This window comes from Canis lupus, chromosome 20, assembly GCF_011100685.1.
Source record: "Canis lupus familiaris isolate Mischka breed German Shepherd chromosome 20, alternate assembly UU_Cfam_GSD_1.0, whole genome shotgun sequence".
Classification (NCBI taxonomy): Eukaryota; Metazoa; Chordata; class Mammalia; order Carnivora; family Canidae; genus Canis; species Canis lupus.
Window position 1 is genome coordinate 52972201 of NC_049241.1, and position 16536 is coordinate 52988736.

Below are 16536 nucleotides of genomic sequence, written 5' to 3' on the forward strand. Positions count from 1 at the left end.
AAGACCCCCCTGCCCTGGACTGCAAGCAAAGCAGTGAGGGGTGGGAACAGGCTGAGAGGAAGGCCAGCCCTTGGGGTCGGTGTCCTATTGGCCTCTGACAGGCCCAAGCAGACTCCCCAGGAAGGCAAGGGTGCCGACTGCTGACCCCTGACGCACAGTGCATACCCGTGAAGGTGATCACATTATTTTAAGTGAACTAAGTTTTGTCAACAAAAAAACAAAAAACGAATGGGCCCTGCTGAGCAGGAATTGGCCCAGACTGTTTTCTGGGATCACTGACCTAGAACATTTGATGATGGCTCCGTCTTGCCTGGAGGCAGCCTGGCCCTTAAGGGGACAGATCTCTGTGTATATGGGGCTGGGACTGGGGTTCTGACACATTCCCCCACCCTCTCCCCACATAGAGGCTTCGGACGGAGAACCGGCTCCTGAAACAACGGATTGAGACCCTGGAGAAGGTGAGGAGCGTGGCCACCAGCCTGTGGCACCAACTCCTCCAGGCCCACGGCAGGACCCAGCAGCCAGAGGGCCAGCCAGCCCCCTGCCCGGGTCCAAGCCCCACCCTGAAACAGCGGGCCCTGAGGCGCATGGTGTAAATCCCATGGGGCCCCACCATGAGCCCCACTGAGATTTGGGATGCCATATTACCAGGGGTCAGAGGGCAGCATTGCTTCGGGTTGGGTGTGAAATTATAACCCAGTTAACAGCAAACACGGGTCCCTCCTGGGCTGCCTGCATCGGGGGCACGGAGGCAGAAATGCTGCTTTGACTGAGGTACCCCAAATTAAGCAACAGGCTCCCAACCCTGTAACTTGGAGGCCTCACCCTCAAACGAAGAGGAAAAGTAGAAGGGCGCCTTGCCACCAGCGCCGTGATGGGGTGCCACAACCTTGACCCTGGCCCCCAACCTGTTTTTAGAGATGAGTAAAAGCGGGGGGGGGGGGGGACACTTCCCACTCTTCTCCCACTCTCCCTTGGCCCCCCACTGCCCCCAGGGAATAGTCATGTGCACGACTGTGCTGCCCTTGTGCCAAAGCCTCGATGCTTACTCAGACTCCAAGTTAGGATACTTCCACCTGGCCCGGCGCTGCCACCCCATCCCTCAGCCCCGGGGATGGCACCTCCTCACGCCTGTGCTGAGTGTGCCGGGCCCTGGAGGGGGCACCGCGGGCACCCCACTCCCCACCCGCACACAGATCCCTCTCCAGGACGGAGCTAGCTCTGGCTTTGCTCTTCCTCCGGGTCCTTCTCCTGCTGGTTCTTTGGTTCTCTGGTCTCACTCCTCTCTCCCCTGCTTCTAGAGATAGTCCACTGCGTTAGTGACAAGTGGTTCTTGTCTGTCTCTCCCCCTCTCCTGTCCCTGCGCCTTCCGCTCTGCCTCCTCCCCCTGTCGCTCGGAACCCCTCCGCCGGGTAGGAGAGCGCTGCTCTGGCTGATAGGTTAATCCAGGTACTGTAGCTTTTCATCCCCTCTCCCGTGTCCCTCCTGGTCCCTGCACACGACAGCCAGGACCCGCCTCTTCCTTGGCCGCTGCCATCCTGGGGGCAGAAGGGGGCAGGCCTGGCACCATGCATGGGGGTGGCTGGGGACTGCTTCTCAGGGGAGACACAAGTTTCCCTGGGGGAGGGGGGGTGGAGAGGGTGTATGTGTGAAAGCATGGTGTGTGTGGGTAAGTGTGAGTGTTTGTCCACACATGTGGACAAAAGTTTCCTCCCTCTGGGGGACACAGTTGGGGACCCTGAGGCTATATCAGCCATAGGCCCTGGTGTGTGCACTGCGCTGAGCCTCCCTACCACACACACACACACACACACACACACACACACACACCACCCCTTCTGGCCCCTCACGCTCCTTTCTGCTCCTACCTGCAAGGCCTGCCATCTTCTCTCACCTGCTTCTGCTGCTGCCTCATCTGAATGGCTTTATCTGGAAGCTTCTGCTCGCCACCTGGTGGCTCCGAGCCTGGAATGGGGGGACCCGAATTGGGTGGGTTGAGGAGATGGGGCTGGAGGGTCTCAGCCCGGGTAGATGGAGACCCCAGGATTCAGGACTAGAGAAGGTTCTGGGAGAGCTGTGCTCCACCTCCCAAACCTGCCCTGATAGGCCAGTCCTGAGTCCCTGGGCCTTCGTGGCCTCCAGACCCCCCGCATCACCAGCGAAGCCCGGTGTCTGCTGTGCCTTGACCCTAAATAAGGGTTGTTTCTCCTCACCTGGGACAGGGGCTGAGAGCCAGGAGCTGGCAGGGGAAGGAGCTGTTACAGCCCCATTCTCTGTTTAAGCCCCACTGAAGCCTGGGCTTGGGGCAGGTCTGTTCCTTCAGGCTCCTCCCCGTGTCCAGTTCCTGCCTGCCCCCACCCACGTGCCCAGACCCGGTGGGGCGCCCCATCCCAGGCTCTGAGTGCGGGCAGCCTCACCCCTCTCCCATCCCACATCGGCCCTCTCGGGGCTTCCCCCCCTCGAGGTGGGCTGGAGGCAGGGCCCAGAGGGTCACAGCCTCCTGTCCTCACTATGCCCAGGGGCAGGTGACGCGGGCACAGGAGGCCGAGGAGAACTATGTCATCAAGCGGGAGCTGGCAGTGGTGCGGCAGCAGTGTAGCTCCGCAGCCGAGGACCTGCAGAAGGCCCAGAGCACCATCAGGCAGCTCCAGGAGCAGCAGGTACCAGGCCAGGTGGACGGGGCTGTGCCCCACACCACAGCTCACCACCTACCCCAGGTGACATGGGGAGGGGAGTAAGGGAAGAGAAACCCAGAGGGAGTACAGATTCTCCCCCAGCCCCACACCCAAGTTGGGGAATCCTGTGGTTTCCATATCTCACCAGGCGGTGAGGGGTCTGGCCTGCCACACTGAGAACAAGGCAGCCTGGGACCCTGACTTCACTTGCAGGGCCCTCTCCCTCAGCTGATGTGGCTCTGATTTCTTTTTTTTTAAGATTTTATTTTTTAAATTTTTATTTATTTATGATAGTCACAGAGAGAGAGAGAGAGAGAGGCAGAGACATAGGCAGAGGGAGAAGCAGGCTCCATGCACCAGGAGCCCGACGTGGGATTCGATCCTGGGTCTCCAGGATCGCGCCCTGGGCCAAAGGCAGGCGCCAAACCACTGCGCCACCCAGGGATCCCATGGCTCTGATTTCTTACGGGGGCCCTGCAGGGTCCCCAAGATCAGAAGGGCTGTCAGGCTTCCCCCAGGGCCCAGCCATACAGTTGGGGGCTAGGATGAGAGACGGAGGAGGGGGTTCCCTGCTCCAGAGCCCAGCACTTTGCCCTCGGGAGAGGGTCTGGTCTGTGCCCACCACTCTGAGCTGGCAGGGGGGGTGAGGGGGCAGCCCAAGTTCTGTTGTGGAGTCATGAACTCCGAATCTGTGGTGGGAAGGCCCTTGGGCCAGAGAGCACTGTGAAGAGTCTGCTTCTCCAGGAGGTAGCTTTTAGGATTTTCCTTCAGCTATACCCAGGCCACCTTCCTTATCTGATGACCTGCCAGCAGCACTGTAGCCCTGGCGGCAGCATGGCCAATGGGGAAACCAAGGCTGGGCTCATCCCAACCTTGGCATGATGCCATCTTTCAGGCCAGGGAGACATTCACCTGCTACCCCCAAGCTCCAGCCTTTAGGGGCTTCCCTCACCCACAGCCAGGTCTTCATTGTTGAGCTTGGGCCCCATCTATCCACCCCCCAGACCCTCAAGTGGGGTACCTGTGAAAAGCCTTGTGAGTACTGCACGAGAGTGATCCCAGCAAACTCTTTCTCCATCTCTTCCTGCTTTGAAATGGGGGAGTGGTGAGAGGAGGAAGGTGGAGAAAGAGGGGCGGGAGTCCCATAGCCCTGAGCCCCACCCTGCACCCACGCTCCCTTTATGGTTAGGCACTGACCACAGAGCAGGAAGGGTGACTGGAGAACCCCTCCTCCACCCCCACCCCAACAATCCTGAGAACTGGCCACTGGCATCCCTCAGGGCAGCCTGAGGCCATGGAAAGACCCCTTCAGAAGGTCCCCTCGTTGTGGCTTTCCCAGGAAAGAGGCTAAGCCAGGACAGCTACACCCCTAGGCACAGAGCATCAGAACCCCCATGATGGTGTTCAGCTTTCTCTCCACATGGGCAGAAGGCACAGGACAGGAATCCAGGGTTTCTGCTCACCCCTACCCCATCTCTACCCATAGCCTGAGCCCCTCTGCCAGCCCAGTGGCTTTGAGGAGGCAGGGGTGCCAAGGCCTGGGCCTACAGCCAGCTGGCAGGAAGGCTTTCTGCCCTCCAGCTGCAGCCTGGGGCCCAACACAGCCCTCTGCCTGCCCCCAGGACAACCCGCGCCTCACTGAGGACTTTGTGGCCCACCTGGAGACTGAGCTGGAGCAGTCGAGGCTGCGGGAGACCGAGACGCTGGGGGCCCTTCGGGAGATGCAGGACAAGGTTCTAGACATGGAGAAGGTGCGACTGGGCGGGCAAGCGGGCAGGTGTTCAGGGAACCACAGAGAAGGGGAAGTGAAGGTATTGGGTGCACTTTGGGAAGCATGCGACCAGGCCCTGTCAAGAAGAGGTGACCAGGCCAACCAGCAGGGCTTGTCAGACGCCAGCCCCCCACCTCCCACCCCCGCCTTGGCAGTCTCCGAGGAACCTGGGGAACTTCCCTAACCCACTGGCTCCCCACTTCCTCCCCCATGGTCACCACACAAGGTTCTGGGCCTGTGGGAAGTTGGCCCCTCACCCCAGACCCTCCCAAGCACCGGAGGTGTACACACATGTCAGGGCACACAAAGCAGATCAACTCCTCAAGGGGCATGCCTGCCTTTGGGCATCAGGCCCAGGGCCAGCAGTGCGGTGGCTTTCATGGGCTTCATGGACAGACGGTCCCACCTGTGTGTGTCTCCCACAGGCCCTGGGCACCAGGATGGAGGTGGGAGGGAGGCCAAGGCTCTCCTCTTCCCCACCCCCATGGCGATACCACCCAGGGGGTGGACTGACACCACCCTCTCCTGCCTGCTGCCCTGAAAGGGGCCCCAAACTGCCTGGGCCCTTCTCAACGGCTGTCACCGAACTCCATATGGACTCAGCTCCCACAAAGCCACGGGAAAGAGAGGTGCCCAGCCAGCAGAGGGCAGCAGGACCCACTCACACAAGGCAGGAGCCAGGCCCCGCCTCCCTCAAGGTGGCACTATTTGAGGTGTCCTTCCAGGTGGGGTGTCTCTGCCCCATCCATGGGCTTCTCAGTCCCCATCAGCCGGCCCAGAGCTGGGCTTCCCTCCCACCTCCCTCCACATCAGAGGGAAATGTGCACCAGGAGATCTTGCCAGCCCCACCCTCACCCTCAAACCTAGGGGTCAGTGGGGACTTCCAGCAGCAAGCTGAATTTTGATCCAAGAGACTGGAGCACAAATCCTTCATCACTGGGCCCCGGCCTAAGCTGCCCCTCCACCTGTTTCAGGGATAGGGGCTGCCTAGACTGGTCTGGGGGGGTGAGGAGCAGGGACAGGGAGCTGCAACCCTCTCAGCTGCTGCTAAGACAGGTCCCAGGTCTGATCATGGGTCCCAGGGGACAGACCTCAGATCCCCAGGTGGGGAAGAACCTGTCCTTGCCCGGCCTGCCTGGTGTAATTAGCAGTAACATTTCAGGAGGACACTCGCATTAGGGGGTCACCCTGAGACAGTCCAGTGAGAGCAGGTGCCCTTCTTTACACCCATTTTGCAGGCAGAATTTCTGAGGATCTGTCCCCAGGGCCACATGGGTGAGGTCTGCTCCGCATAGGCCACCTGCCCAGTGTATCCTGGGGTCCTGGGGCACCCTCTCTGGGCGGGGCTGCCCGCGGTGGAGCTCAGAGGAACCGGTGCGCCGTCGGGGGCGTGTCTTGATCCTGCAGCCAGGGCTGCCTCCGCGGGGCTCTGACCACCTCTCCTCCCCCAGAGGAACAGCTCGCTGCCGGATGAGAACAACGTGGCTCGGCTGCAGGAGGAGCTGAAGGCACTCAAGGTGCGGGAGGGCGAGGCCGTGGCCTCCGCGCGGGAGCTGAAGCTGCAGCTGCAGGAGCTCTCCGACACCTGGCAGGTGAGGGCCCTAGCCGGATGCACACTGAGGCGGCCCTGGCGACCCTCGGGGCTAAGACGGACCGCCCGCCTCTCCTCCCAGGCCCACCTGTCCCGCGGGGGCCGCTGGAAGGAGTCCCCCCGGAAGCTGGTCCTGGGCGAGCTGCAGGACGAGCTGATGAGTGTGCGTCTGCGCGAGGCCCAGGCTCTGGCCGAGGGTCGCGAGCTGCGGCAGCGCGTGGTGGAACTCGAGACGCAGGTGGGCCGGAGCGCCCGCGCCCTCTCCGGGGTGGGGTCGGGTGGGGGTGCCGGCGGCCGGGGCGGTGGCTAGCCCGTGACCCCTGCCCCCTCCCCCGCCACGCTCGCCCCCAGGACCACATCCACCGCAACCTGCTGAACCGCGTGGAGGCCGAGCGCGCGGCGCTGCAGGAGAAGCTGCAGTACCTGGCGGCGCAGAACAAGGGGTTGCAGACGCAGCTCAGCGAAAGCCGCCGCAAGCAGGCCGAGGCCGAGTGCAAGGTGCGCCCCCGCCCGCCGCCCCGGCCCGGCCCTCGCCCCGCCGCGCCCCTTGACCCGCCCTCGCCCCCTCTGCCCCCAGAGCAAGGAGGAGGTGATGGCCGTGCGCCTGCGGGAGGCGGACAGCATGGCTGCGGTGGCCGAGATGCGGCAGCGCATCGCCGAGCTGGAGATCCAGGTGAGCGGCGGGCCGGGGCGGGGGACGGGCCCCGGGGCGGGCCCTGCCCTGACCCCCCGTGACCTGGCCCGCCCCGCAGAGGGAGGAGGGCCGCATCCAGGGCCAACTGAACCACTCGGACTCGTCGCAGTACATCCGCGAGCTCAAGGACCAGATCGAGGAGCTGAAGGCCGAGGTGAGCGCAGGGCCGCCCCGGCCGGCGCGGGAGGGGCTCAGGGCCCGCCGTGTCCTCCCCGAGGGAGAGCGGGCGGGGAGGAGCGGCCGGCGGCGGGGTCCGCGTCCGAGGGGGCGGCGGCGCACGCCTTCAGCGCGCCGGTTCCCCGCCCCAGGTGCGGCTGTTGAAGGGCCCGCCGCCCTTCGAGGACCCGCTGGCCTTCGACGGGCTGGGCCTGGCGCGGCACCTGGATGAGGACTCGCTGCCGTCGTCGGACGAGGAGCTGCTCGGTGTGGGCGTGGGCGTGGGCGTGGGCGCGGCGCTGCAGGACGCGCTCTACCCGCTGTCCCCGCGCGACGCGCGCTTCTTTCGCCGTCTCGAGCGGCCGGCCAAGGACAGCGAGGGCAGCTCAGACAGCGACGCCGACGAGCTGGCCGCGCCCTATAGCCAGGGCCTGGACAACTGAGGCCGAGCCCGGCGTGCCGGAGCCAGGGGCCACGGGCCACCGCCCGCTCCTCCGCAGGTGGCCGCCCCTGATGAACTCCACGCCCTCCGCGGTCCCGCCCACCTGAGGGCTAGGCCCAGAGCAGCGGGGCGCAGAGGATAGGGCAGCGGTCTGAGGATCCTCAGGGTCCCCCCGGCAGGCCCACTCTCCCCAGCAGTGTTTACCCATCTTGGTCTGTACCCCTCCGGGCCAGGTTCCCTGGAGGGTCTGCCCCTCTTAACAGCCAGGGCAGGGGACGACCCAGAGGTCCCAGGACTGGATGAGCAGAAAGCTCCTCCTCCCAGCAGTCCCCCTTCTGGGACAAGGGTGGCCCTGCTGGGAAGGGCCCAGGAGCTAAAGGAGGCCTAAGGAAGAAGGGGCAGCTCTGGGCTAGACGTTACCACCCCCACGATGTCCCTGGGGACCCTTGGTGGCTGGGCACAGATGGCCAGGCTGGGCTTTCCTGCCTGGTGCAGGCTTCATGGCCCCTGCAGCAGAAACCAAAGTCCCCCCTACTGTATGCAGGGCCACCTGGGGTGTGAGTGGACAGCGGGAACCGGCCCAGGCCTGGGCAGTCTGTCCCTGCTTCTTGGGGGCCAGAGCAGCTGCAAGGAAGTGAAGAGACCCCCTCTCCCCAGCGCCCTACATCTTCCTTCGTGAGACACTCCCATCGCCTTGTCTTGGCCAATGATGGAGGGGCTCCCCCACCCAAGCTAGCCTGCTCTCTAAGGGGTCCCCAGCCTCCTTGTCCCTCCCTTCCCTGTGTCCCCAGCCCCACCCTCTGGCCAAGGCCAGGCCTCAGGGGAGGAGCCTTCCCAGTGGAGTTACCTCCCCTCAGCTGCTCATGGTGGTCCCGTGGTCTCTGCAGAGGCAGAGCTGAGAACGGTGCCAAAGTCCAACGATGCCCCCAGCCCCTTGCCCCCAGGGCCTTGTGACCCTTGGGCCTGACCCTGTCGGTGCTCCTGGAGCCTGGAGCAGCATCAAAAGCAATCTCCCTGGCGCTTCCTGGGGTGGGGATCCATGCTCAGTTACCCCTTTCCGGTCGCCCACCCCTCAGTGTTACAAAGCCTGGGGACCAGGGTGGGCATCTGAGGGGCTCTCCCATGGGCCCCCCACACTGCCCACCACCATTTTGCACACTGCCTGTTCACACTCCACATGTCGCCCAGGCGGGAAAGATGGAAAATAAAGTGTATTTACACAGTCACAGACAGGCCTTGGGGGAACTGCAAGCTGCTCTGAGTCCCAAGGTCCTTGTCCTGAAAAGCAGCCCAAAGGGGGAACAGATTGTCCTTGCCTGTGGGAGCTTCCACAGTCTAAGAAAATCAGAGGTAGGGGGCCCAGCAGACCCTCAGGGATACCAAAGAGACTGCCCAGTTTGGGGGAAAGGGGTAGCATGGGAGAAAAAAGGGCACTGGCTGGTTTGATGTGAACAAATGTTGGGGCTTGGGGGAGACAGTCTTGGGGGACAGGTCGCAGAGGACTTCGGATGTCTGACTGACAGCTGGACCCTTTGGTGTGCCAATTTTCAAAAGGGTGGCTCTGGAGAAGGTGAGAGTGGGGAGGTATTGGGTGGGGGGCATGATTTTCCACCTGGGCAATTTAGCTTGTGTCTCCCCTCAGAGACACGGAGAATGTGGGGTCCCAGGACTCCAGGAAGATATGAGATCTGGTTGCTGTTCATACAGCACACACTTCCCGAGGCCTTTGGGGTGCTCTGCCCTGTGCCTGGCCCTGAGGGGTCCCCAGGGTAGTGGAGACAAACAATGGGGTGGGGCTGCGGGCTGAGCCTGCCTACTAGTGGGGTAAGTGCCCAAAAGAATCAAGGAAGGGTTCCTGGAAGGTGAGGTGGAAGGTGGAGTCATCTCCAAAGGCAAAAGCAAAAAGCAAGGTCAGCAGGAGGCACATGATGTCATTGAAGAAGGAACAGGAGAGAGTGGACGTGGCCAGACTGAGAATCGGCTTCTCAGGAGCCAGAATCTGTGCTTTGAACTGAGGGCACTGGGGAGCCATGGAGGGCTCAGGTGGCAGAGGGGGCACCATCAGACAGATCACAGTGTTGGGGGGTCAGTCAGGCGGCCAGGGTGGAACCCAAACAGCTGGGCAGGAGGGACAGTGAGTTTGGGCTCCTCTGGGGGAAGGAGGCCCACAGAGGTGGAGCCCTTTGTGGGGTTCCTCATGGAGCTGAGGCAGAGTAGGGGGGGCAGTGACAGGGATAAAGGAGGGCTTCCCAGGGGGAGAATCTTAATTGGGTTCAGGCAGATGCTGGCCAGGCCCTGCCTTGTCTACCCAAAGTGCCCCCACTCACAATGGCCTGACACCTGCCAAGCAGCAAGGTGTGACACTGGTTACGCACCAGGATGGCCAAGCCTCATGCACTGACCCATCACCCCATACTGAGGTGTCCCCACACCATTCCCAACATACAGTTTTAACACTGAGACCCCCAACCCTTGCTATCTGTCCTGCTCCCACAGGGTAATTCTACACCAGCTGTTCCCCAGAATGGGGCAAGGCCCTGGGGGAAATGTCCAAGGTTCTGCTCTCCTCCATCTCAGGGGCTGGTCTGGATGCCCTGGCTGCCCAGCAGGTCAGGATTCAGCCCCTAGCATCTGAAAACAAGGACACCTGGCTCCTTGCAGGGCCCAGCTAGAAAGAGGATCTAGTCCCCCCCACCCCCACTCCATACACATTGGCCCCAGGGGTGTAGGTGCACCATCCCACTTGGAGAAGGTTGATTTTCTCCTAGGACTCTAGGCTAACATCAGGGGTGAGGACAGGCAGGACTTGGTCTGACAGGAACGAGGTTATAGGGTGGACTACAGGGTATGGGTCTAGGGGCAGAGACAGGGCTGAGGTCCGCCGCTCTGTGCTTTTACCTGCCCTGTTTGTAGTTCCAACCTGGCTCCTGTGGTCGTTCTTACTGTGAGGCAGGAGACCCTCAGGGAGGAAAGGCCCCGGGGTTGCATTTTTGGCAGCAGACACTGGGAAGGGCCAGGGTGGGGCTAGAAGGGTCCAGGGTCAGAGTGACCCAGGGGGGAGAGGAAGGACAAGGAATTCTAATAAGACAGACTGGCTTTGCTGAAGGCACCTGCTGTGGGCACAGGCCAGGATGCCTGGCTGGAGGGGCTTGAGGAGGGCAACCTGAGATGGAGGGAGGGGTGAGGCCCATGGCTTGGGAGGCACAAAGGGGCTTGGTGAGGCCACCTGGATGGAGAGGGAGGAGCAATGTGAGGACCTAACCTCGGGACACACACACGGAATCCTTGGTGGGGCCTCATCCGGGAGGACCCTGTACCCTTCACCAGGTCTTCCTGGGCCCAACTGTAGACCTACCTTCTGCACTGGAGTCCCCCCCAGTGAACGAAGCGCACTGCACCCAGGGTTGGGTTGGGAGGGCACAGGAGGGAGCCGAGATCGCCCTCAGGTCCTCAGCGGCCCGCCCCGTCCCTTGCGTACTCCGGGTGTGCAGGGAAAGGGGGGCGCGCACTGTGAGGAGGGGGCCGCAGGAAGGGTCGCCCTGCCCCGGCCCTGGACCTGAGCGAGCCCTTCCCACTCGTCTCCCCCCCTCCCCGCAAGAGGTGCCGGCTCCCTTCGGGGAGTGTAGAAGACTTCTCCGTCGTTCAACCACGCCGGGCACGCATCAACTCATCCACGGAGCCGCGCAATACCACTGGGCCGCTCCTGCGCCTGGCGTTTCCGCCGTAAGTCACAAAGGGAAAAGCCCACGTTCTCGCACGTGCGTGGGGCCGCCGCGCCGGCCCGCGGGGACTCGGCAGCACCAGGTCCCACCCCAGCCCCGCCTCACGCGCCCATTATCTTTAGTAGGGAAAAGGCACCGCTGCGTCGTGTGCGAGAGGCCTTCAGCCAGAGCCGCGAGCGCCGGCTGGCCCCAGCCCTCCCGCCACCCCGCGGTGGACCCCTCGGCGACCGCGATGCGAAGGCGCACAGGTGCAGTGTCCCGGCTTTATTGCAAACTCGGGCAGCGCACGGTAGACCACACACAGGACCTGGGGCGGGGCCCAGGCCGGGGAGGGGGCGGAGCTCGAGGGGGGAGGGAGCGCGTCTAGGCCAAAGGGAGGGGGGGCTCGAGGGGAAGACCTTGGCCAGAGGCTAGGGTGGGTCGCGAGCCTGGCCCCAAATCTAAGCCTCCAGGGGGCTCGGTCCAGCCAGACGCCTGGAGGAGAGCAGGCGGGCAGTCTAAGACTGAGAGGCGGAACCGGGGGGGGGGGGGGGGGGGGCGGGTCCTAAGGGGGGGAAGGGGTGTGGTGGGCGGGGCTAAGGGTCTGGCTCAGTGGAAAGTCTCCACCTCCACCACCGTCCAGTCACCCTGCGGGGAAGCCACGTCGTCCGGGGAGAAGCTGGTGACCGAGGTGATGCTGGCGCGGGACTCGTCCAGGGGAGACAACAGTTCAGCCCAGCGGCCCAGTTCGGCGTCGCTGAGCGCAGTACGGGCGCCCCCCGCGACGCCGCCAGCCCCCGCGCCCCCTGGGCCGCCGCCGCCGCCTGCAGCACCCTCGGCCGCAGCTAGCAGCAGCGTCCGGCTCAGCAGGTGCTGCACGACGCTCGCTTGCAGCGCCCCCAGCGGCAGCTCGCCCAGGCGCCCCGGCTTCGCTCCACGCGAGGTCGCCCCCGCCCCTACTCCAGCCGCCACCTTCCCACCACCCGCGCCGGGCCCGGGCTCCGGATCCAGCGCGCCCGGGGCGGGGGTCGCCGGCTCGGGACCCTCAGCCTCGTAGATGGTGCAGAGGCCGTCAGCGGAGCCCGACCCGGCGGCAGGAGGCCAAGGCAGCTGCGCTCCTGCGGGGAGAGACGCCAGGCTGGGCCTAAGGACTGGAAGCGCCGCTCCCGCCACAAGGCCCCGCCCCTTCCCTCAGCCCCGCCCCAGACCCGACTGGCCCGTCCCCCCCCAAGCTGGGAAGCCTCGCCTCCCACCCGCCCCTGCCATCTCCGGACCTCGCTCCTCCCACAGCTCGGCAGGGTCGAGGGGCTGCTTACCTGGGGTGCTGCGGGGGGCCAGCGGCGGAGCGGGACCTCGGCTCCAGGAGGCCGGGTGGCAGGCGGCGAGCTCCGCGTCGGGGGGCGGAGAGGCCGCGGCGCCGCCCTCGGGCCCACTGTCGTAGCCACGCAGCTCCTCCGGCGTGCTGGTGGCGCTGCTGCTGTGGCCCGCCAGATCCGGGCCGCTCAGCGTGCTGGACGGGCTGCGCGAGGGCGGCGGCGGCGGAGCTGGGGCCAGCGCCAGGGTCAGCCGTGGGCCCGGGATGGGGGCATCCGGACCCGGGGTCGGGGGTCGGCGTGGGGCTTGCAGAGGTGGGGAGTCCGGGGGAGAGGGAGGAGGTTGCAGAGGGGGCAGGGCCAGGGAAGGTGGAGCCTGGGGAGGGGGCGTGGCCAGGGGAGAGGGCAGGGCCTGCAGAGGAGGCAAGGCCAGGGAAGGTGGAGCCTGAGGGGGCGTGGCCAGGGGAGAGGGCGGAGCCTGCAGAGGGAGAGTCGAGAAGGGCAGAGGAGGCAAGGCCAGGGAAGGTGGAGCCTGCGGGGAAGGTGTGGCCAAGGGAGAGGGAGGGGTCCGTGGAGGGGGTGTGGCCAGGGGAGAGGAAGGGGCCCGCGGGGAGGGTGTGGCCACGGGGGAGGGAGGGGCCCGTGGAGAGGGTGTGGCCACGGGGGAGGGAGGGGCCCGCGGGGAGGGGGTGGCCAGGGGAGAGGGAGGGGCCCGAGGAGGGGATGTGGCCAGGGGAGAGGGAGGGGCTCGCGGAGGCGGTGAGGCAGGGGGAGAGGGAGGGGCCTGAAGAGGAGGCAAAGCCAGGGAAGGTGGAGCCTGGGGAGGGGGCATGGCCAAGGGAGAGCAAAGGTTCTGCAGAGGGAGTGAAACAGGAGAGAGAGGGGTTTGCAGAGGTGGTGGGAGCACGCTCTGAGAGGGAATGGCCGGCAGAGGGGCTGTGGCAGGAGAAACTGGAGTTTGCTTGGGAGACATGGTTAGTGGAGAGGTTGGGACTCGCAGAGGTGATGAGGCCAGAGAAGGTGGGGCCTGTGTAGGGAGCCGGGGCGGAGAGGGCGTGGCCGGCAGACAGTGTGCGGCCAGAGCAGGTGGGGTCTGCGGAGGGGGCACGGGCAGGAGAGAGGGTGCAGGCTGCAGAGATTGGGAGGCCAAGGGATATGGAGAGCACAGGGGAGGAGGCCCCTGCACAGAGAGGGTGGTCAGAGGACAGGGAGAGGCTTGAGGAGGGTATGCGGCCGGAGAAGTGTCCAGCGTGGGGGGCGTGGTCACCGTACAGGGCGTGGTCTGAAGAGAGGGCGGGGATAAGGAAGGACTGGCCAGTGGAGGGGTAGCAGGCAAAGTGGAAAGACCCGGCAGAGGGGCTGTGGCTTGGGGGGAGGGTGGGGTCAGCAGACATGTTGCTTGAGCAGAAGAGGCTGGTAGAGGGGCCGTGGCTGGTGGTCCAGGAGCCGACAAAGAAGGTGTGGCCAAGGGAGAGGAGCGAGCCAGAAGAGGGGGCAAAGTTGGAGAAGCCTGGGTTGGGGACATACTCTGCAGAGGGGGTGACAATGATGGAGAGAATGAAGCCTTAATAGTGGTCGTGGGAGAGGTGGACGCCTCCAGAAAGGAGCCACCCAGGGGTGGGGGTGGGGCTTGCGAAGGGGGCGTGGCCGGTGGAGAGGGGAGGGCCTGCGGAGGGAGGGGAGCAGAGGGAGGAGGGGCTAGTGGAAGGGGTGTGGCCAAAGGGCCGGTTAGGGACTGGGAAGGGGGCGTGGTCGGTGGAGAGGGAGGGAGCGTGCCAGGCAGGGGAGTCCCTGTGATTTGCGGAGGCGGTGCCAGTTGGGGGGTTTGGGTCAAACCCGGAGGAGAGGGTGTAGCTAAAGGAGGAGAAAAGCCCTGCACTGGGGTTGCGCCTTTCCTCGCGGGTGTGGACTGGGGAGGGCGCAGAGCCTGCAGCCCTTTCGACTTGGGCTGCGAGGGATGCCCCAGAGCCCGGGGTGTCCCACTTGGCGAGGTCCCGGGGCGGGGCGAGGCCCCGGGGCGGGCGGGGGAGGACTGGGGAGTGGCGCTGGAGCCCGAGGGGCGCGAGGTTGGCCTCTGGAGGCCTCCGCCGGCGCTGGGTCGCCTCCTGGTGGCGGGACTCGGTTCTGCGGGACCATGCTGCGGGGGGCTGCTCACGGATTTCTTGGGGGCCTCGGTGGGAGGCCGCGGCCGGGCACTCGGAGCTGCCCGAGCGACACCCACTTCAGCACCTGCAGCTCGGGACCGACGGGAAGTGGCTGGGGAAGGGGCGCCTGGGGAGGGCCCGGAAGAGTCTGGGGACAAAGCAGAAGGCCAGAGGGTCACAGATACTTCCGGCTGGTCCCCTTCAATGCCCAGGCCTCCTCCCCAGGCCACGTACCTCTCCGTGCCCCGGCGCTCAGCGCGCTTCTTCTGGGTGTTTCTGGAGCTCTTCCTCTGGCCACAGGTTCCTCAGCTGGGGGCCGAGGCCCCTTCTGTGCAAGAGAGCCTAGCCTAGGGACGGGAGAGGCCACCCTCAGGACAGAGCTCCTTGTTTTCTCGCAAGTCCACATTTTCCCATTTATGCCCTCTCTGCAGACCAATAATAGCTTTCACTCAAAGTGCGCCCAGTGACCTGCAAATGCCCCCACTCCCCAATTCATGCGTAAAATTAAGTTTGCAGATAGGGACACTAACCCTTGCCAAAGGGACTGGGGAGGCGTTTTACCTGCTGCTCCCGCTGGCACGTCCCGGGCTAGAGATAGAGCCCGGGGCTGGGGTCTTGGCAGGGGCCCGCTCCCCTCTCCCAGCAGCCGGGGGCCTGGAGGCTGCGGGGAGAAGACCAAGTTAAGGCGGTGCCCCCAGAAAGGAAGGGGAGGCTGGAGCCTCAGAAAGAAGGGGGGCAGGAAGATGAGGTCTGAATGTTGGAAAGAGGGTGCGGTACCTGGACTCCGGGGGCCTGTCCCAGCGCTCCGCGTTGGTCCTCCCCGGGGACCAGCCTCCGGGAGAGCGGGTGCCCGGATACCCCCTGCTCGCTCGGCCAGGGGCCCTCGCCCGGCAGCTCCCGCGGCTCCCAGAACTCGGAGGGCCGCGCTGGTTACTGGGGGAGGGGGACGAGGAGACCCTGGGGGCCTGGGGGTCGGAAGGCCGGGAGGGCGAGTAGCCGTGGTCCGCGAGGCGGCCGCTGCCCTGCCCTTGTCCCTCTTGTCCATCCCGCACCTGATGAGGAGGCAGACGGATCAGCATCCCAGCCCCTGCACTGCTGCGCTGCCCGCAGGGATCCGGGTCCTGGCACCTCGCTGCCCCTTCCCCAGCGTTGCCACCCGTAGGCGCCCAAACCTCGGCCTCGATCCACTTGCCTCCCACCCACTCACCCGCCCAGCTGCCCAGGGTTGTCCCCTAGCGCCACCCCCACCGCCTGCCTCCACAGCCGAGGCCCTGCCGGCTCCAGCCCGCCCGCCTCCGCTGCCTTTCGGGACCCGAGCCCCACGCCCCTACCCCTCACCCCTTCGGCGACCCCAGCCTCGGGAACAGGGGGGTGCCACAGGCTCCAGCTGAGGGGGACGGGAGCGCACGCCCGGGTTCCCTCGCCGCCCTCCCCGAGGATGCGGGCACCTGCCGGGAGGAGGAGCGGCCCCGCGGCCCGCGATGGAGCTTCGGGGAGACAAAGAGCCGCGTCCGGGGCCCGTCCCCCTCCCCCAGCCGGGCCCGGGTCGGCGCCGCCCGCTCCACCTGCTCGCGCCGCGCTCACCTCGGGCTCCCGCCGCCCGCGGGTCCACGCTGGGTCGCCTGGGGTGGGGCCGCGCGGGAGCGCCGGGGCTGCCGCCGGCCGCCGGCGGGCGAGGGGAGGGGGCTGCGGGCGGTGGCGCGGGGAGCCGGGCCCGCCCCTCGGCCGCGGACTGGGAGACGGGGGCGCGCGCGCTCGATCCAGACCCGGGAGGCGGCGGGCGGGAGCGCGCCGGGGGCGGCGGCGGGGAGAGCGCGGCGGAAGGAGGGGCGGCTGCTCCGCGGGGAGCCAGAGGGCCCCAGACTCCCAGGCGCAGGGGCTCCGGGGGTGGAAGCCCTGGGGGGCTCGACGCGGCCCAGCGCCTTCTCCCAGCACACACACCTGCCCAGGCCCCCACCCCAACCACCTGGCGCCCGAGGCCCGCCTGGGCGAGGATAGGCTGGGCCCTGGCAACCGGGGGGCGGGCCCATCGTGCCTCGTGCCCAATCA

General features: G+C 65.7%; 2 protein-coding genes across 3 annotated transcripts in view; one reads left to right on the forward strand and one right to left on the reverse strand.

Annotated features, from left to right (window-relative positions):
- Window positions 1-8557, forward strand: part of EVI5L (ecotropic viral integration site 5 like) — a 30289-nt gene extending 21732 nt beyond the window's left edge. The window contains exons 11-20 of one of the 2 annotated variants that reach the window (XM_038567474.1): window positions 405-458; window positions 1417-1449; window positions 2520-2660; window positions 4298-4426; window positions 5898-6038; window positions 6120-6275; window positions 6389-6535; window positions 6615-6710; window positions 6790-6885; window positions 7040-8557. In XM_038567474.1, coding sequence (XP_038423402.1) covers window positions 405-458; window positions 1417-1449; window positions 2520-2660; window positions 4298-4426; window positions 5898-6038; window positions 6120-6275; window positions 6389-6535; window positions 6615-6710; window positions 6790-6885; window positions 7040-7330 — 1284 coding nt within the window. In that variant the 3' untranslated portion in view covers window positions 7331-8557. The remainder of the gene's footprint in view (window positions 1-404; window positions 459-1416; window positions 1450-2519; window positions 2661-4297; window positions 4427-5897; window positions 6039-6119; window positions 6276-6388; window positions 6536-6614; window positions 6711-6789; window positions 6886-7039) is intronic. The other variant, XM_038567475.1, reaches the window with a different exon arrangement.
- Window positions 8558-11598: 3041 nt separating this feature from the next.
- PRR36 (proline rich 36) lies at window positions 11599-16149 on the reverse strand. The gene is made up of 6 exons (XM_038567473.1): window positions 16072-16149; window positions 15265-15539; window positions 15049-15148; window positions 14722-14834; window positions 12347-14635; window positions 11599-12148 (listed from the first exon to the last, which is right to left on the reverse strand). Exons 2-6 carry the CDS (start codon window positions 15530-15532, stop codon window positions 11640-11642), a joined length of 3279 nt encoding a protein of 1092 aa, XP_038423401.1. The 5' UTR covers window positions 15533-15539; window positions 16072-16149; the 3' UTR covers window positions 11599-11639.
- Between the last annotated feature and the right edge of the window lie 387 nt (window positions 16150-16536).

Bases quoted from the DNA above. Each gene is read 5' to 3' on its own strand.
- PRR36 (XM_038567473.1), bottom strand. From the start codon at position 15,532: ATGGACAAGAGGGACAAGGGCAGGGCAGCGGCCGCCTCGCGGACCACG. The intron at 15,149-15,264 runs GTACCGCACCCT...TTCTCCCCGCAG, and splicing joins GACAGGCCCCCGGAGTCCAG to CCTCCAGGCCCCCGGCTGCT. The intron at 14,636-14,721 runs GTACGTGGCCTG...CTTTGTCCCCAG, and splicing joins GAGCGCCGGGGCACGGAGAG to ACTCTTCCGGGCCCTCCCCA.